Raw genomic sequence first — 21066 nt, 5'->3', positions numbered from 1 at the left:
TTGAAGAAAACCATCCTGAATAGTTTCTAAAAACCTGTCTCCCTCATGATTTTATTCTAACATTTTCCAGTCTATTTGCGTGAAATTAAAATCTCTTATAATTATTGACAGTTGAATTCTTTGTATCACCTGGTGGTTTATAATAAATTCTAACTCAAAGCCTTTTCCCATTATAACTGCTAACATAAGCCCAAATAGATTCAACCTTTTTGATAGATTATTTAGGCAGAGTATTCATGATGAGTAAACTGAAATGGATAGCAAATGCCTGTTGTAAAACACACAAGTGTAGACGATAACATTGTGAAAGTCTTCCATCTTTTGTCTTGGAGCTGAAGAGGAAAGACTTTCAAAACATCATCCTCTACATTTTTTACAATAGGCAGTTGTCATCCATTTCAGATACAACCTTATTGCTATTAGCTTTGATATCCTCAACCTGAACTGGCTGAAACTAACATTTTACATAAAAAGCCACTTTTCCCTCTTTTTTAGTTTTTTATCCCTATTAATCAACCTATAACTTTGCATGTCAAAGAAATGTCTGTCACCAAAATTATCTACATTTAACCAGGTTTCAGTTATTCCTATTATATAAAAATCCTCTGTTCTGACCAGTGCTCTACATTCATCCATTTTATTTCTTATACTTCTAGCATTACAATAATAACAATTTAACCTACCATAACAGAAGGATGTAAAGAGGAAGACAGAAACATAATGGTAGATAAAAGAATGCAAGACATATTATAATGATCCTTCAGAGTCCATTCTAGGGAAGACTTGTGTGCATGACAGAGAGGAATCAAGGATCCTAGGCAACAAGAGTCCCCAGATGTGAGAGAGAAGTGCCTTGGATACCAAAATCTTCATGACATAAATACGCAAGAGAGAGAAGGGAGAGTTGAGTCCACCATGTTTGGTATTTAAGGAAAACTTGAAACAGACTAGGAAAGTCAGCCCAAGTGAGAGGCATTCTGAAGAAGAGTGGTGGTAGCAATTGCTAATTATTGTTGAGCCAGGATCAGGATAAGCCAGAAAACCATATAATAATGAAAATGAAAGCCAAGGAGATACACAGAACCAAGTAATGCATGATCCAGCTGAAAACATAAGGGGTAATAGCTAGGTCAAAGGGAAGGCATGAAACTGAGGGACATTACCATTGAAGACAAATCAGAGGTATGATTCAACACATGACAATGGGAATGTGAAGGAAGGCATTTCAAATATCTACCTTAGTTAAACTCAGTCTGGGAGAGAGTGCCCAACACAGATTAGTACAGGTGTCTATCGGAAATCAAGGAAAAACAAGAAAATGGTTCAGAGACAATAAGTCAATGACAGAGCACCAAACCCTTGACTTCATGGGTATGAAAAAAAGATGTGAATAAAAGCCCTGAGTGGGGTGGGAGAAAGGTTCTATAGTACCTGCTAACAACAAAGAGGACATCATATTCTGAAGATGATGAAGGTGCAGAAGATTGGTTGGAAGAGGATAGGAAAGAGGATGATGAGAAGGAAGAGGTAGAATATGAATGAGGAGAGAGATACCATGAGAAAGAATATGCAAACCCCAAGGTTACTGAAAAAGGAGGGTAAAGTGGGAAAGATGGGCACTGATGGGACCAGAGCCCAGAATCAGTTCCAAAGAAGACTCACTGTCGAGAGCAGCGACTGCTAGCTAGGTGAGAGGGGGGAATTACAAAAAGAAACAAACAACAAAGGACAGGAGAGGATGGGTGGCAGACAGAGGTACCCATTGACCAGCAAGAAAGAAAATCAAGGAAGCAATTGAAGATAGGAAGCAAGCAGCCTAAGCCCACAATTCCAATGAGTCAGGAACACCCCCAAAGATCAGGACTGGAAGCAAATGATAATAGGTGTCTCTACTAAAACTACTGGAGTTGTAATGAAGATTCTCAGTGTGGAGGCGAGGAGCAGAGATAGAATAAAGAAGTAGGATAAAAATATACAAAAAACAAACATAAAACTGGAAAGAAAGAGAAAGTAGGAGGAGGAGCACCCAAAGCAGAAATAATAGAGATTGGAGATCAAGAAATATAAAAGGGTCAAGAAATTGCAAAGACGAGAAGAACAAGAAAAATGTGGTATAACACAGAGTTTGGAGGCATATGAAATAAAACAACCAAAGAGCCATTATGATATACAAGTAAAAAAAAGAATATCACATACATAATTCACGAGAAAAAAAGGAAATATCTGATCTTAATCGGGGAAAGAAACAAAGTCTGGAGGTTGAAGAGCTGGTCAGAATTATTCACAGGAGAAGCAAGTTACACTGAAGGAAAAGAAATGAAATGATGAGGGACCTGAATTGGAGAAGAAATAGGCAGAAGGGAACCAACCATCTGATACATGAAAGTAGGAACATAACCTGTTAACTTGTTGGTATACCATGGTTCATCACAGCACACTGAGGTTGTGGAATCTAAGTTATCCACGTCTAAAATACCTCGCCTTGGAGTGAAATCTAAGACCTGACATCTATAAGAGTGTGCTTTATTAAGTGAGCTAAAGAAATAACAATGGAGAGATAACCTGGCATAGTACATGTATAGAGGTGGGAGTTTCTTCAAGGCTTGTGCAGGAAATTTCAGCAGTTTCATGCAATGTAAAAGCTCTTAGTGACGCAGAGAGGTAAGCCATGTTTCTGAATTTTCATTTAATATTAATAAAGATTTTTGTTCTGTACATTATAAAATGTCTGCCAAAATGCTAAAATGACTTGTTGATTTCTGACCATACTTTCCCCTGACTTGTTGATTTCTGACCATACTTCCCCTGACTTGTTGATTTCTAACCATACTTCCCCTGACTTGTTGATTTCTAACCATACTTCCCCCTGACTTGTTGATTTCTAACCATACTTCCCCCTGACTTGTTGATTTCTGATAATACTTCCCCCTGACTTGTTGATTTCTGATCATACTTTCCCCTGACTTGTTGATTTCTGACCATACTTTCCCCTGAGTTGTTGCTTTCTAACCATACTTCCCCTGACTTGTTGCTTTCTAACCATACTTCCCCCTGACTTGTTGCTTTCTAACCATACTTCCCTGACTTGTTGATTTCTGACCATACTTTCCCCTACGTTGTTGATTTCTAACCATACTTCCCCTGACTTGTTGATTTCTAACCATACTTCCCCTGACTTGTTGATTTCTGACCATACTTTCCCCTGACTTGTTGATTTCTGACCATACTTTCCCCTGACTTGTTGATTTCTGACCATACTTCCCCTGACTTGTTGATTTCTGACCATACTTTTCCCTGACTTGTTGATTTCTGACCATACTTCCCCTGACTTGTTGATTTCTGACCATACTTTCCCCTGACTTATAGATTTCTGACCATACTTCCCCTGACTTGTTGATTTCTGACCATACTTTTCCCTGACTTATTGATTTCTGACCATACTTCCCCTGACTTGTTGATTTCTGACCATACTTTCCCCTGACTTGTTGATTTCAAACCACACTTTCCCCTGACTTGTTGATTTCTGACCATACTTACCCCTGACTTGTTGATTTCTGACCATACTTTCCCCAAATTTCAGCAACAGCTTCTGTACAGACATGACTTAAATTCACGTTTCAGTTTTTAAGATCCTAATGAGAACTATAACTATGCTTAATAAATATTGATCCAAAAAACAGATAAGGTTAAATCCATAAATATGTTAAAAAATTTTTGGGGGCATGGATAAACTGTGATCATACCCTACTACTTAATAAAATCAATAACAAAAATTCATTTTATAATCAAAACTTTTACAGGAGTTAAAATAACACAGTCCATGTTCTTTTATTCAAACTAAATATTATAACCAAATGCTTGACAAGTACATAAGAAATGCTGTTCTACATTTATGATCAATTCAAACCAAATTTACTTATAATTCAGTATAACAATTATTTTTAATGGGTATCAAATTAACTTTTTTAATTTCCTGAAAATTTTACCTGTCTCACAATTTTCTGTAGATTAACAGAAGAAAAAATCTTCTTTTTCATTATCTGAAAGTAAAAGTTCTAACTAACTGCTGTGTCAAAAACTTTTAATCACATCAACTAATGAAGAAAGAAATTATAAAAATGAAAGAAAAACTGCATTTAAATGTAATGAATTAGGACTTACACATATGGCCACCAACACTGCTGAAAATATATATAAATTACTAAAGTACCATCAGATGTAGACTCGGTTATTATTTGGTTTATAAATAGAGTGAGTTAAGAAAGCAGTAATTTTCACCTTGAACTTCCTTTTCTTGATTCGTTGAGGTCTTGGCTCTGGAGAGTTCTTCCACAAATCAAGAAAAGCATCAATGTCTGGTGTGGTTGTGACTTCTTCAGTGTCTGGTTCTCCACTGTTTGTTTCTACTTTCACTAAAGAGTTTCTAAAATTAACGTATATTTCTTTATTTAAGATCAAAAAGTCTTTGGTTTTTAGATCTTTGCTTTTTTCTTCATCTCTTTCAGTACCTGATGAACATTTCATCTGGGAAACAGGAACTTCTGGAGTCAAGTGAGAGGCTGAGGTGTCTTCAGTACGTAATGGTTTACATGTGGTAGGTTGCTTCCAGTGATCATGTTCAGCTTTTACAGCATTTACATTTGTGATTACAGGCTGTTCTGAAGATATAATTTGTCCTTTCCCTATCAAAGGCATTAATGAGGTTAGGTCAGTCTGTTTCGCAGAAGCATCATGTTGAAAAACAACAATAACCTTTCCATCTTGAGTGACAACCTTCATAAAAGGAGAAGCCTCGGTATTGGTTGAATCTTTTGAACTTGTACTAGTGCTAGAGTCTAGGGTTGGTAAAAGTGTTCTTATTGAAGTTTTGGTGTAACTGTGATCATTAATTAGTGAGTGACCTTGCCAATCTTTATTATAAACTCTGTCTGCCTGATGTCTTGTCCTAGTTTCCTTTTTAACTTCCACATATGAACTTCTTTCACCCACTTCACCAGTATTCTGACTCTCTTCCACTGCATGGAGTCTGTTCAATGGTATGGTTTCTGGAGGAAAGGACATCATAAGAGAGGGTATTCCATCTCCATGCGAGTCAACACAAGTAGCAGTCTTTGTCTGTAATTGATCAGTTTTACCTATATTTGTATTATCATTGTTAGTTATCAACACAACTTCTGCACCCAAACCTTCTAAAGGATTATCCATAAATGTTACTGAATTTAGACATTCAGATGGGAGATGAGGTTGGGTTTTTCCATCACAGGATACTACCTTAGTCCATTCCTGGGTTGAAGATTTTATGTTTAGGCCTTTGGTAACCATAGAATCATCATTTGCCACCCCCATATTAAATTTTTGATCTTTAGAATGATGATGTGTTGTTTCTGTAAAAGTTGATCTTAAAACTGTATCCTCTTTAACTTCTTCAGGTGGATCACACCAAAGTTCAACAGCTGTTGGATCAGTGAGAGTCTCAACCTTTAAAATTTTACAAGGGATTTCTGAGGGTTCTTCTTCAGTGAGTGTCTCAACTTTTAAAATTTTACAAGGAATTTCACAGATTTCATCTTCAGAGAGAGACTCAACTTTTAAATTTTTACAAGAAATTTCAGAAGGTTCTTCTTCTGTGAGAGTCTCAACTTTTAAATTTTTACAAGGAATTTCACAGATTTCATCTTCAGAGACAGTCTCAACTTTTAAACTTCTACAAGGAATTTCACAGATTTCACCTTCAGTGGAAGACTCGACTTTTACACTGTCACAAGGAATTTCAGAGATCTCATCTTCAATGAAAGACTCAACTTTTAAACGTTTACAAGGAATTTCAGAGGTTCCATCTTCAAGTAACAAAACATCTGCTGAGGGAAATGCCATCAACTTGTCAGTATTTTCAACGTAAGTAAAAGAATCTGTGGAGGCTTCTTTGCAAACATTATGATACTCATATTCTTCAGACTTTTCTTCCTGTCTCTTTGGTAAACTTTTCAGTTTTAAATTAGTGCTTTTTGATTCAAAGCTTAAATGTTCATTTTTGTCTTTAAGGTTTTCACCATGTCTCACGGATAGAAAGTCCTCTTGTACCTGACTGGCAGGCAACAAAACCACCTTAGGGACATCATTGACTTTCTCCTGATTGGAAGGTTTATCAACCAAAGATGACAACGTGTTTACTGTAGATACACAGTCATCAGATGATGAACTCGAACTTTCAGGTTTCATATTAAGAAAGCATTTTTGTTTTGTGGCTGCTGTCAAATCCTGAAGTAAATCCTTTTGATTTTTCTGAGCTGTTTTCTTTTTACGTTTCCTGGAAGGCTTAGCTAGAAGAGATATAATAACCTTTATGGATGACTTAGGCAGAATATTTATGATAAAGATAGATAAAATGAATAGCAGCTGTTTACTTCAGAATGACACTTCTAGAACAAGAGCAATTAGAGAAATTGTATACCCTTGTCCAGGCTCTCCTTTTCGAGACTGCATGTATTTATGTTGGATAACATCAAATTTCCCCTTCAAAATCTCAGGAAATCCTTCTCAGATCCAGAATGATCAACAACCCAGATCATTTTTTGTAGTGTGATGAGGAATCTCAACCTTAGTGTGCCCATGAAATTTCGTACAAATATTATCACACTTTACAGAATTATTAACCCAAAACTGCAAATCTGCCTTATTTCCTCATTATAAAACATACTTCAAAGTGATCAAAAAACTGAATCTGGATTTGGGTCCAGAAAAATTTGGGGAGGGCTGCCCCATACTGACTTCTCTTCTTGTGTAAAATTTTTTTATACATTGGTCTATTAGTTTGAGATACACACGTGGAAACACACTGACCCTCTGGAGGTGAGAGTAAAACGTCTTGGAGGACTAAAACCAAGTGTCACTCTGATCTAAGCAGTTGCTGCCCATTTTGTCTTTGTCTGTTCAAGGTATAATCACAATTTGCATTTTATTTATTCAAAGTGAAGAACTTACATTATTTCAAAATAGTTAAAACAGAATGAGTTTAAAAATGACAGAAATCTATTTCTACACAAGTGCATATGATATTAAACCTGCAATTTGGTAATATACTGAGAAGTGCAAGTTGTGTTAGGCCTGCAATTTGGCATTATACTGTCAAGAGAAAATGAAGTTACGCATGTAATTTGGCACTAAACTGACAACAGAAAGTGATATTAGACCTACAATTTGGCACTGTAGTAACAAGAGAAAATGATGTAAAGTGTGGTCTGGCACTATACTGACAAGAGAAAATTATGTTAGGCCTGTAATTTGGCACTATACTGACAAAAGAAAATTATATTAGACCTGCAATTTGACATTTTACTAACAAAAGAAAATAATGTTAGATCTGTAATTTGGCACTATACTGACAAGTGTAAATGATGTGAGGCTTTGTTTTTATACTTATTATCTAGGTGTCACCTTCATGTGGTTTATCCATTTGAAGTGTTTCCAAACATACAAATGTCTCAAGAACAAAATAAAATTATTAGGCTTAAAAATAAAATTGTTCACCATTTCACCAACAGGAAAACAGCAACCTATAAAATACATGAATATCTACATTACATGGTGGTGTATGTTATGCTAAGATTTTTTTTTAACCAGTAAAAGCTTTTGAAAATATTCAAAAGTGAATAGTATAAAAATGAACAAAACTAAATACAATGTGGAATAGATACATCAAATAAATAATTAACATGTTAATTCCATGATTGTATTAAGGGGCACAATTATGAAAATAATAAATATCAGCCAGCTTAGACTTTTCCTAGTGCTTGGTAGCCCAAGATCAGCGAGATATTTGATGTAATCTCTTATGTCTAAAAGCAAAATCTTGGTCAGTAAACAGTTTCAAGCAATGTTGACTGCTTAGAAATTACTTTTTTTTAACTCATAGGAAAGTGAAATTGGTTTACTTTATATCAGAATTACATAATTTTTCCCCCCACTAAACTTCAGTTTTACAGAAGAATTGCTACTTTTTTAGCTTGGACAATTACTTCAAATGTTGCCTAATTCTCCATAATAGTGTCTCAAAAACTTACAGACAAACAATGCTATCTCTACTTTATAACAATCACACACATACTACTAAAAAAGTATTATAGTTGGGTCAGCTTTCAGGCTCCATTATTTTAAGTTAACTGCAAAGACTAAATTGGTCGATGTTGCAAGTTACACAATGCATTCTAGAAAACTGATAGTCACAGTGGCAGATCCAAGATTTTAGAAAAGAGAAGATGTGACAAATATCCAAGAAAGGCTGTGGATCTGAGGGTGGGATTAAGGGTAAGAACCCCCTTGTGGATCAGAGACTTGAAGTTTTTAGCAATGGAAACATGTTCTTCTTTATGTTTTTTGCATATTTCATTTTAGCAATATCAACACAATATTTTGAAGTTTCTTGCTTATCAGCAAGTGTAATGCCATAATGCATCTACTGGAGTGTATTGAAGCATGGTAAATTTAACTTTACATAAGACAGGTGTAGTTGGAGAATTGAGCACCAGGCCATGAGAAGGAGGGGATCACCCCAATCTAAATCCTTCATAGATCAATACTTCAGAGTGAAAAACCTTTTCTACTGTATGTTTTATGATAAATAACACAAAGTCCTGATGTAACACTGCTACATTTTGTGTACTAATTTTTAAACATTGCACTTATTTTTCCAACCATTCAATTGTCATATTTTGTTGGGTCACCGATCTTTGTGCCTCTTTTTGCTCATACAAGCTGCAGAAAAAGAAAAGGAAAAATTATTCACACTAGCAATTCTTTTTATGTTATATTCACACCAACAAGTAACATTCATCTACAACAGTCAATCCTAAAACATCCAATAAAATGTCTGACTTTTAATGTTTAATGTTTGCTCTTCCGTGATTTAGGCCTCTTTTGAACAGATTATTTTAACAGCCAAAATTAATGAGCACCAGTTATAACCTAAACACTTCTAGTTTGAAACCTCTAAATTTCATTTCTTTCACTATCTGTTAGACAAAAATTAACATTATATACTATATATGACCATTTGTTAGTAAGAAGTTTTTAGGTTGGCATTCTTCCCTCCCTAACCAAACTGCACTCAATGTTGCATATTACCATGATGGTCACATTCTTAATTGATATAACAGTTTTACCACAAACTCATTTGATTTTATAATTTTTCACAAAATTTTGAAAGCTAAAGCATTAAGACGTTCTTTTATTCATTCTCATGTTTTTCTGACACGTCCATTTTAGCTATTTTTTGCATATACTTTATGTATTTATGATGAGTTTGCACCACTTTGTACTAATGATACTCTTGTAAGCTAAATTTTCAATGTTTTAATTTAATTGTTTGCTAGAGGAAGCTGCTAATATGATGATGATGGCACTAGATTTATAGTTTATAAAAGTAGCTCTAGAATCCCTAGAATGTTTGTGAATGTTAACGATCAAGAGACTTTGCAAAATATCTAGAAACAAGTATACCTCATAAATATAAGAATCAGCATAGTATTGAGTCAGTTACTTTCAGTTCATTCAGTGATTTTGAGTAGGGTGCAGTATTCATTTAAGTAGCGAAAAGGAATTCAGAGAAGTTAATGAGTGATCAGGTATATATTCAGTGTTTGTAGTCTTATTAAGTAAATCAGTTGTTTAGTAAAGAAATGGTGATGAATGTGGAAACAAAAGTTGTGAACTTAGACTTACAATTGTGTGAAAGTGGCCTATAGTCAAATTTAAGGAAGAAATAAACAAATTTGTTGTCATTATGTGAACTAGATTTGGCCATGTTTTTATAAAATAATCCAAAAGAACCCACTCAATAATTGAATATGTTAAAATAATACTCTTTTAAAATAAGCAATATTAATACTTTGATTACACACAACTGGTGACCACCCTGGATTTTACACTTCTGGTAAATGATTATTTTTCCCTCCACAAACATCTATTCATTACAAATTCAAAGCATGTACAATTTCCTATATCTGTTCCTGGTTAAAAAAAAAGTGTAATTTATTTGTCATCACACAGACAATAAAATATTATTAATGGTGTTAATGGTCAACTGTCTGTGTGTAAAGTTTTATACTTAACCACTGAATCTACATGATTGATTAGAGAATAAAAAAAACACAAAAACATGTATATACAGAATCCTTAGCTGGCTTGAGTTTCTTGAGAGTCCAATTAAATATTTTAGTATGTTACACCTATAACATAAGAAAATAATTCTCTTAAATTTAACCATCAGTACTGATAAGTACAAATAACGTTTTACTTAGATAATATATTTGAAAGTTTAGGAAAAAACATACAATGACATTTATTCTAAATAGGTTTAATTGGCAACTGTGTATTAAAGATAATTATTATGCACTGCCCAAATCAGCATAGTTGGTTGAAACAATATCATTTGTACATATATAGATAATACATTTGAGAGTGTTAAGAAAAACAATTCATGAACAGTAACCAATCAAATTCAATCATACAGAGGTTCAATTGTCAACTGTACTGCCCAATTTGTCATACTAGGTTGCAAGAATTTCAGTTGTACCTATAACATTTAGATATAGATTGTAAGAACTTTATTTTGTTATGACTTCACTGTTGTATTCCACATTACCTTTTGAAATTACCATTTTCATATACTGAAAATGTATTTCCAATAATACTTACCTCTCCTCACACTATTGGTTTAACCCAACAAAAGTTTCTCTTCTCTGCCAATCTAAGCATTGGTATGAATCTTACCTCGCATGCTCCAGCCTTTATACCCCAATATATTGCCCATAGCAAGTTAAATCTAGTGATTCTTTCCACCTACGTCAATGCTCCCCTTATCCCAGATACGTATATAAGCTCCCCATTATTACTTCCTATTCAAGTTTTCAAGACGGTTTAAATTAGCAGACCTGAATATCAGCCATTTCATATGGAGGAAGGACAAAAGAGTTTGAGAAGAGGTAAGTATTATCGGAAATATATTTTCGGTATAGAAAAATATCAACTTTGGAAACACACTCACCGCCGTTGACACTATAGCTAGAATCCCACATTGACAAGTTGGAGGGCACAATCCACACAGAAAGCATCTGCGTTAAAAATAGGTGTGCGAGAATGAGATATAGTAACAGTATAACTAGTGGGGTCCACACTACTTCTGGAACAGGTATGCTCTTCACCTGGACAATGTGAAATCTAATTCCTGGGTGGTATAGGCCGAATGGCCACAGAGGTAAAATCCTAACATTATGAAAAGAAAACATGAATTCATCCAGGCTCCAAACAGGCAGACAAGATCCGACATCTCATCATTGGAATTATAGGGCTGTGGACTGAAAGCTAGATCCAAGGTGTAGTGGCTAGGGCATGAGGACCGCTTCTAATTTTTTCCTTTTTTTGTAATATGGTATTATTGGAACCCAACCTGAAAGTTGCAGAATGTTGCATGTCGAGCCACCAGAATTACAAAGAGAAGGCAAGCAATACAAAAGTGGACAAACCCTGGCCCCAATCTGAAGAAGTGCAAAATGCAACAAACCAAACTCGGAGTTATGGGACCTTTCATGTCTCACTCAACTTGAAGAAACAGAGATTACTCAGTCTGGAATAATGAACAAAATTCCTAACTCCCCAACCTGAGAGGCAACAGCAACACCTCCTGCCCCCAGAATTAGGAAGAGGATGGAGAACAAATTAATTCCAACCAACGGCACAGGAATTGACACTTCTCATGCTGAATCACGAGAAGTTGAGGACCCTCGTCTAAGATCATTGAAATGAAGATAATGATCAAAAAGAAGGGGAATGCTCAACTCAACTGGATAGCGAAGAGTCACATCTGAACCAGAATTACGAGGAGGCTCCCGTGTAGGCTGGTTCTGCTCCCATCATCCATCTGGGAAAGCCATCCAGGGTTATTCGTAGGAGGACACCCACCAACCTTGCCCTCTGTTCCTTGAGTGGAATAATGAGTTCAAGCATCACTCAGTAGGAATTGACCTCTGTCCATCACTCCAGCAACTGTAAACTGGGAGTGGTAAGGACTCCCACGTTCCACTAGGAGAAATGGAGGATGCTCGCATTGAAGAGTCCCAAGTAATGATGTTCTGGAGACATTGCAATAGGTAAACCACATTCCCTATTTTGAAAAGCAAACCAGCCCAAATTTATTCAATCCAGGGATCAGCAGGGATGGGCAAAATCCCCTTAAGCTTTCCTCATGATAGTCCATGAGTGGTGGTCCTGTAGTGTATATAATTGTTTACCACCTGGAAAGCGCAAAAGGTGGTCTTATGGACCTCCCCATTTCAACAGAGCTTGTTGCTATCAGGAAAATTTTTATCCATCGACTGGTAGCTAGTGCACATTTGAAAAGAAGCATACCTAACCAGGCAACACCAATCACTGAGTGGGATCCAAATAAAAATGATCAGAGGGTTCCTGAAAAAAAATAGAAATAAACACAATAGTAATGAAGTCACTAGGCAACTCTGACACTGTGTCAGAGATGTGAACTAGTGAATTCATAACCAAAATCATCTCAGAAAGAAATTTTTTGTTGTTGTAAAATAAAGGAAATAGACAACAAACTCAAGACACAATAAGACAGGTCTAAAAAAAAAAAAGGAATTTCCAAAGCAGGGTATAACTAAAGTTATACATCACAGAAAAGAAATCTGCAGCAAGCACGTAAAACTGTAATATTCTGCCATCAAGAGAAATGGGGTAATAACGGGGAGATTATAAACGGATCTGGTATAGGGAACGCATTGACGTAGGTGGAGAAAATCATATGATTTAACTTGCTATGGGCAATACAGTGGGGTATAAAGACTGGAGCAAGTAAGGTAAGATTCATATCAATGCTTAAATAGGCAGAGAAGATAAACTTTCATCAGGATAAAGCTATAGTGTGAGAAGAGGTAAGTATACTTTGGAAAAGATGGTTTGGGTGATAAAACATCATCATGGTTTGTTTTCTCACATGGCTTATCATGACAACTGGTTGAGATTAAAACACTTTCTTTAGGAACCTGTAACTCCAGCTGGTGAATTCTTTGTTCTACAAAAGCTGCTAGGATAAATGATAAATATCCTATTTCAGGTCTGTCTAAACTAATAAGATTAATAACAACAAATGTCTTTGGATGTTATTAGCTTTTTACAATAAGCAATACTTAAATAGTACAATTTTATGTGTCATTAGCTTTTTACAATAAGCAATACTTAAATAGTACAATTTTATGTGTCATTAGCTTTTTACAATAAGCAATACTTAAATAGTACAATTTTATGTGTCATTAGCTTTTTACAATAAGCAATACTTAAATAGTACAATTTTATGTGTCATTAGCTTTTTACAATAAGCAATACTTAAATAGTACAGTTTTATGATGTGATTAGCTTTTTACAATAAGCAGTACTTAAATAGTACAATTTTATGTGTCATTAGCTTTTTACAATAAGCAATACTTAAATAGTACAATTTTATGTGTCATTAGCTTTTTACAATAAGCAATACTTAAATAGTACAATTTTATGATGTGATTAGCTTTTTACAATAAGCAATACTTAAATAGTACAGTTTTATGATGTGATTAGCTTTTTACAATAAGCAATACTTAAATAGTTTATGATGTGATTAGCTTTTTACAATAAGCAATACTTAAATTTTATGTGTCATTAGTTTTTTACAATAAGCAGTACTTAAATAGTACAATTTTATGATGTTATTAGCTTTTTACAATAAGCAATACTTAAATAGTACAATTTTATGATGTGATTAGCTTTTTACAAGCAATACTTAAATAGTTTATGATGTCATTAGCTTTTTACAATAAGGAATACGTAAAATAGTACAGTTTTATTATGTGATTAGCTTATTTTGTGTACAATATTTATACAGTACAGTTTTATGATGTACAATATTTAGACAGTGCAGTATTATGATGTGACTAGAATTTTATAATGTACAACTTAGATGATATATTTGAGTTTAGATTAAAAAAATGACACATGAACAATGACCCATAAAAGTTAATTTTAAAGAGGTTTAATTGTCAACTGTGTATTTGAAGACAATTATTATGTACTGCTCAAATCAGCACGGTTTAAACAAAACCATTTGTAAATATATAAAGGGTTGAATATGTTATATTAAAAATTAAAACAATTTTAAATTTGTAAATCAGCAAATCATGGCACACATCTGACAACCACAGCCAATATAAAGTTACGTTGGAACAGCATGTATCAGAACTACATTTTGCGGGTGATGTGGTGCAAATAAAAGCTGATCATTTCTGGGAAGGATATTTAACAGCAATTACCAACAAATAAATATTTATACATACACTCAGATAATAAAGGTGTGTTCACACTGAATTTCCAACAAATAAATATTTATACATACACTCAGTTCATAAGGTACATACACTCAGATCATAAAGGTGTATTCAGACTGAATTTCCAACAAATAAATATTTATACATGCACTCAGTTCATAAGGTACATACACTCAGATCATAAAGGTGTATTCAGACTGAATTTCCAACAAATAAATATTTATACATACACTCAGTTCATAAAAGTGTGTTCAGACTGGAGTTTCAGAACTTCCAATTTTGTTTGTGTAATTCTTGTTAAGCACAAACCTAAACATTGGGCTACCAGTGCTCTTCCCACTGCAGGCAGCAAACCCATATTTTAGCACTATAAGCCCTAAAACTTACCACAGAGTCATTGAGGAGCACAAATGACTATATCCCTTTTATATTATTAATTTCTTACACTGAAAACAATTTCTGACACATATTTGCCCCCTCTTACACAAATAGCATTTCAATGCCCTCTAAAGATTTTCTTGCTTGACACACAAGCCTTTATACCCCATCAATTCAAGCTGCTCACTTAGCATGCATAGACATTGTAACAACCCTCCACCAATAGGAGCACAACACACTCTTCTAGAGCAGCTGGCTCCCTCTGTATTATTTTATGTGTATCTCACTTTCAAGATTAGGAACACAAGGAAAAGGGGAAAACATTGAGATACCAGCAAAAGACAAAAAGGAAGTTTGCAAGGTGGCTACTTCAATACAGGACTTGAAAGAAGCAAGAAAGGCCACCAAAACAGTATCATGCAAAAACTGAGCCAGTCTGAAGTCCTTAAGGGAAGTCATTGGGAGACAAGCGGTGTTCTCACACCAACAAGATCCATCACCAAATCAGCCAGAGTACCAGGAACAGGCTGTTAAGGGCAGCTATGCCCTGAAAGACTAAAGTGTGTAGTCAGTAATTCTAGGGGGGGGGGAGAGGCACACGAGCCCAGCGTCCAAGAGAGAGAAAAAATCAATGTGCAGAAACCAGTAAAACAATATGAACATTATCGTACAAAACACACTATTGTGTTCTTGAAGCTGCTATAAAGCATGTGAAGTGAGTATGAAAATAACATAATAATACAAGTGTAAACTTACTGCTAGCTATAAATAACTATCAACAATGTGGTTACTGTGGGGATCAAACCCCAAAATGTAGAATACATGGAGAAAAACTGGTTTATAGTATCAAGAATTTAGGAAATGGAGCCGAAGCAAAGCTCAGCCCTACAAATGGTAGATAAATGAACCTGTCGGTGGTGTATCAATATAAAAAAGTCTGACACTTATTAAGAGTAGGATGCTAAGTCACATACTTAACACAGACAAAAAAACATTTTATAGATTTAATAATGAATTATATGTGACTAGTATTAATAAAATGTAACTTACAAACCATCCAAACATACCTAGTTAACAAAGTACCTATGAATATCTAACTAACAAACCATCAAAATATACTTAGTCAACAAAGCACTTAATAATATCAGACTTACAAACTGTCTAAATGTACCAAGAAAACAAAGTACTACGTAATATCTAATTACACATCATTGAAAGGTATGTTGAGTACTTATAAGTAACAAACTTATCAAAGTCTTAATACTGATGAGGTGAAATACCTCATGTCTTCATTTTTAGAGAAACACAAAGCCACACAAAGGGCATCCAAGCCATACCTATCATGGGTATTGCTACCCGATTTGTAGTATGCAATTCTAGCCAAGCCACTGTGGGTACTGGAACAGGAGAAAAGGAGGAGAAGAACAATCTTCCACTAAAGTGCATGATGTGGCAGCACGGCGAATTTGGAGCAGGAAAAAACAAAATTAATGAATCACACATCTCAAACATTCAGAACAGCCTGAAGATGCTTTGACCATCATGGCAAACAAGGTTCATGCTCCATGGAAGAAGTAAATACCCGACAAACCAAGGCGTGTAAACGCTCTGCAGACTATGTTGACCCCGAGGCCTGGGTGAGAAAATTAAGCGTGCCCCCAGAAACAGCAGTGGTGGGAATCATGAGAAATTGATTTGTAGAAAACACAATAATGTGTGGGAAACAGATAATTAAAATCCATAACCCAACATAAAGCACACACAGTAAATAAAAATCATGTTGAGTCAGTTTGGAAAACTGAAATTAAGAGAGAAACACATCCGATTCACGTGGTGTGCCAATCAAGAAAGTGAGGTACACATAAAGTACTATGGAGGGAGCTAGCTAAATAAGCAGTTTGAATTGATGGGGCATAAAGGCTAGTGAGTCAAGAGAGAAATTTTTTTTTTCAATGTGTTAGAGGGCTGTAGAAGATTGAGAAAAGCTATTTGTGTGAGTATAGGTATTTATCATATCAGAATTATAAGTATTGGAAAACAAAGGAATAAAGATCAACTTGGGTACCAAGACCATCCAAAAGAGATCTGCAACATGTCATACCCCAGTTATGATAAGCAATTTGCAGTATCTTGTAGCAGGTGAAAACCCATGAACACAAAAATCACAGAAGAAAACCATTCATATAAACCCCAGGCAACATTACACAAAATTATCAAGAAGGAAGTCCATCTGGAAAGGCAATAAAGTCACAGGTACACAAGTTGCTCTCATGACATATCCAATCAACTGCTGCATATCTCAAGCAGCTGGAGAAATAAATGATGCTCATGCTATTCAATACAAATACATAATGGGCAAGACACCAAACAAGTAACTATGTATTTCTGTGGGATAGGACCATTGAAACAGGCATTCTAGATAACCATTATTTTCATATACTAGATGGAATATGGAAAGCAAGCAGGGAGTAGTAGAATTCTTTGGCCATGAATATCTTATGATGGAAACTACACTGCAGGACTAGTGCCAATATGTGCAACTGCTAGATAAAGAGGATGACAAGATGTGGCAACATGGACTGTAACAATATGATTAGGCTTCAAAATCCTTTTAATATAACAAACTCAACCTCTGTAGTGGATTAGATAAAGATTGTAAGAACTTCTTCGTTTCTTATGAAGCACACTGTTTATCCTAATTACCTTTTGAAAAAGATGGCTTGGGTGATAAAACACCATCATGGTGTGTTTCCTCATATAACTTATGACAACTGGTTGTGGTTGTAACACTTTCCTTGCTTGGAGCCTGTAACTCTAGCTGGTGAATTCTTTGTTCTACAAAAGTACACAAGATAAGTTATAATATAAATATCCTATCTATTCTAACAGGATTAATAAAAGAAGCCGTGGCTACTTTTTTTTACATGGATATTATTTGATGAAGTAATGAGGCTTACATTAGTGTAATAATATTAATATCATAAAGAGACTTATATTAGTGTAATAAAAATATTTCCATTAATGTAATAATGAGACTTACATTAGTGTAACACTGAGACTTACATTGACATAATAATGAAACTTATACCAGTGTAATGATAAGACTTACATTAGTATAACTAGCAGAAACACTACCCTATGGGCAGCTGTAGTGCTAGTAATTATTGATCATAATATTCATATTTATTTCTAAAAAATTGTAAAAAGACTGAACATTGTCTAAAAAAAGTTTTTTTGGGGGGGAAGTACTGCATGGGAAAAGTGTTTGGATTGTCCTCTTTAGTCATACGCAACTTTCACCTTCTGATTTTGCAGCTCTCCGATTACGTTGATGTTGAGACATCTTCCTCAGCCTCTCAAGTCTTTGCTCTTCCGATTCTGCAGCTCTCCGATCACGTTGATTTTGAGACATCTTCCTCAGTCTCTCAAGTCTTTGCTCTTCCGATTCTGTAGCTCTCCGATCACGTTCATTTTGAGACATCCTCCACAGCCTCTCAAATCTTTTCTCTTCTGATTCTGCAGCTCTTCGATCTCGTTCATTTTGAGACATCCTCCTCAGCCTCTCAAGTCTTTGCTCTTCTGATTCTGCAGCTCTTTTAATCTTCACATATTGCAACATTTTTCTTAGCCTGTCCTCTCTTTGCTCAAGAGATTCTTGAGCCCGTCGTTCCTTTTCCCTCCTTGCTCTCTCTCTTCTTCTTTCTTCATCATCTTTATACTTTTTTGGCCTTCCCATCTCAAATGGCTTTCTTTGGATCCTCTTCTTACGAGTTTAAAACACACCCTAAGAATACAGAAAAGTCTTTAAACAATCAACATTTCACCTCTCCATCAATAGTATCAATATGTTGATGTTTAAAGACTTTTCTATAGTTTTGGTTACATATATAGATACTGACATACATGCTATGTCCATTATAGTACAATTATACCAGTGTAATGATACGACTTACATTAGAATATTAATATTAGTGTAATAAAGACTTACATTAGTGTAATAAAGAGACTTATGTTTGGGTAATAATAAAACTTACATTAGTGTAATAACAAGTATAATGGCAAATGGTTGCAGTTTTTTGTAAGACTGTGTTACAAGTCTTTCTTGAATAGATTAGTATAATATATTATAAACCACAGTATCTTCATACTTTCCTGCCATTTTTAGTACTTATTTTAAATACACTTACCAAGAAATTGAATAGCCACAATGTTATAGGTAACAGCTTCTGAAAGTTCTTTCAAATCTGTAAAACCAAAGAAACTTCATTACATACACAGATCTGTGCTGGTTCTGTCATAAAAATGAATACAGATATTTCTTTTATTAGATATATTTTTTTCAAACTTTTGCAAAACTCACATTTAAGAACAATAGAATTAAAATAAGCAAACCAATGACAGACAAAAACAACCCATAATTCTGCTGACCAAAATGATACTCCTAATAAGATTCAAGTATAAATTTTCTCTGCAGTTAAAAATTAGACATAATATTACCTAAATGTTTAAACTGAATTAAGAAATTAATCAACTCATATGTACTGTAAGTTACAGGTGAACAAAAAAATCCTGAAAAAATTAACACAGACTTTCTTTTATATGGTTTTTGATAATATAATTTCTCTGTTTAAATATCTTATTGGAAACAACAGTGAAAAATAAGAATCCAATTTTGTGGAGATTTTTAAATTTTTTATGCTGAAGATGTTTACTGAGAAACAGGAGTTTGTAGGCCAATCACTTGTTGGAAGGAATGACCAGTTCTTGAAAAAGGACATTATTGTTTTGGAAATGAAGATTATATTTTTGTTGGTTGTTCTTGATGGTGGAAGTCAGTTTGTATAGTTTAATCTTGTCATAAATATTTCTTAATATTCTTATACAATATACCCTAAAGATTACTTGCACATTGTAGTAGTGCAAAACAAAGTTACACAGTATATAAATATTCTTTTCTTTCATCTTGATTGTTACTAATTTCATCCTCAAATATTGATCATTTCCATTCTCTGTCAAGACTAATTACTAGTTACCTATTATAATCTGAGATAGATCATTTCCATTCTCTGTCAAGACTAATTACTAGTTATCTAGTAATTAGTCTTGACAGAGAATGGAAATGATCTTTCTCAGATTATAATATTTACCTGTTGAAATCTGAGAAAGATCATTTCCATTCTCTGTCAAGACTAATTACTATTTACCTGTTGTAATCTGAGAAAGATCATTTCCATTCTCTGTCAAGACTAATTACTAGTTACCTATTATAATCTGAGAAAGATCATTTCTATTCTCTGCCATGACTAAATGTTAGTTACCTGTTGTTATCTGAGATAGAACATCTCCATGTTTGCCAAGAATGTTGGTACTGACTTTTAGTCCATGAAGCAGTTTCTTGTGTTGAGTTAAAAAAGCTGCTTCTTTCAATAAATCTACAATAACAAAATATTATTAGTATACTTTAAAATAATGCTATCTAATAAAAGTTACAAATTACAACTTTTATAAGACTTCAAAGAAACTCAAACTCCATTCTTCAGGTGAGGAAACCATCACTTTTTTATAAAAGCTCAACAATATTACTAGTAAAATGTTTCACTAGCCTTCACAATGACACTCATTGATGATTCCTGTTTCCTATTGAACTGACAACAGTGAAAACTCAAAACTATTACTTCACGTGCAGTGTTAACTAAATCATCAATATATATATACATATATAAACCAAGTGTTAGTTGGTTGGTGAGTTGGTCGGTCACGCCTGATTTCTCCCAATTTTGTTAGTTACATTAGTCCAGTTCCACTTTTTGTCCTATGTTCATTGCCCATTCCCATTTTAGTTGAATTTAATCTCTAACATAGGCGTAAATAGCTCCTAAATCGCCACTTTTTCTGCTATATAAAAGCCTTTCAAGGAGGGAGTTCCCAGGACCAGATCAGGCATGGTGTTATGTGTGTGACACCACATCATTATGACATCAAGATAGGTAGGATCCACATAGGAAAGTCTGGAAGACTCCTATGATCAAAAACACAGAAGTACATTCACATCCTATCAATGCCTGTGAAAAATAAGTCAAACATTAGTGCAAGTCTATGCTTGGGAATTATTACGAAAAAGCCTTATATAAAACAGACTGAAGATATCAATTATCTGTTGGGAAGAGAAGAACTTTTCCTCAGAAGAAGAACATTTGTGTCTGCAATCACATGGTCATCATATGTTTTAATCAAAGGCACCATCATGTAGCATGTTTGCTCAATTATATGTAGTGGATTGAGGAGCAGTATATAGCATGTTTGCTCAGTTATATGTAGTGGATTG

General features: G+C 34.5%; 1 protein-coding gene across 4 annotated transcripts in view; it reads right to left on the bottom strand.

Annotated features, from left to right (window-relative positions):
- The window catches only part of LOC106471525, a 33505-nt gene that overhangs the window by 7007 nt on the left and 5432 nt on the right, over window positions 1-21066 (bottom strand). For 3 of the 4 annotated variants that reach the window (XM_013932124.2, XM_022400137.1, XM_022400136.1), the window contains exons 3-6: window positions 20060-20173; window positions 18929-18985; window positions 17445-17576; window positions 4279-6320 (exon numbers count right to left, since the gene is read on the bottom strand). In XM_013932124.2, coding sequence (XP_013787578.2) covers window positions 4279-6320; window positions 17445-17576; window positions 18929-18985; window positions 20060-20173 — 2345 coding nt within the window. Of the gene's footprint in view, window positions 1-4278; window positions 6321-17444; window positions 17577-18041; window positions 18526-18928; window positions 18986-20059; window positions 20174-21066 lie in introns of those variants that run through there. The other variant, XM_022400135.1, reaches the window with a different exon arrangement.

This window comes from Limulus polyphemus, unplaced genomic scaffold, assembly GCF_000517525.1.
Source record: "Limulus polyphemus unplaced genomic scaffold, Limulus_polyphemus-2.1.2 Scaffold4677, whole genome shotgun sequence".
Classification (NCBI taxonomy): Eukaryota; Metazoa; Arthropoda; class Merostomata; order Xiphosura; family Limulidae; genus Limulus; species Limulus polyphemus.
Note: the sequence above shows the minus strand (reverse complement) of the source record. Positions and strands in the feature narration are given on the sequence as shown.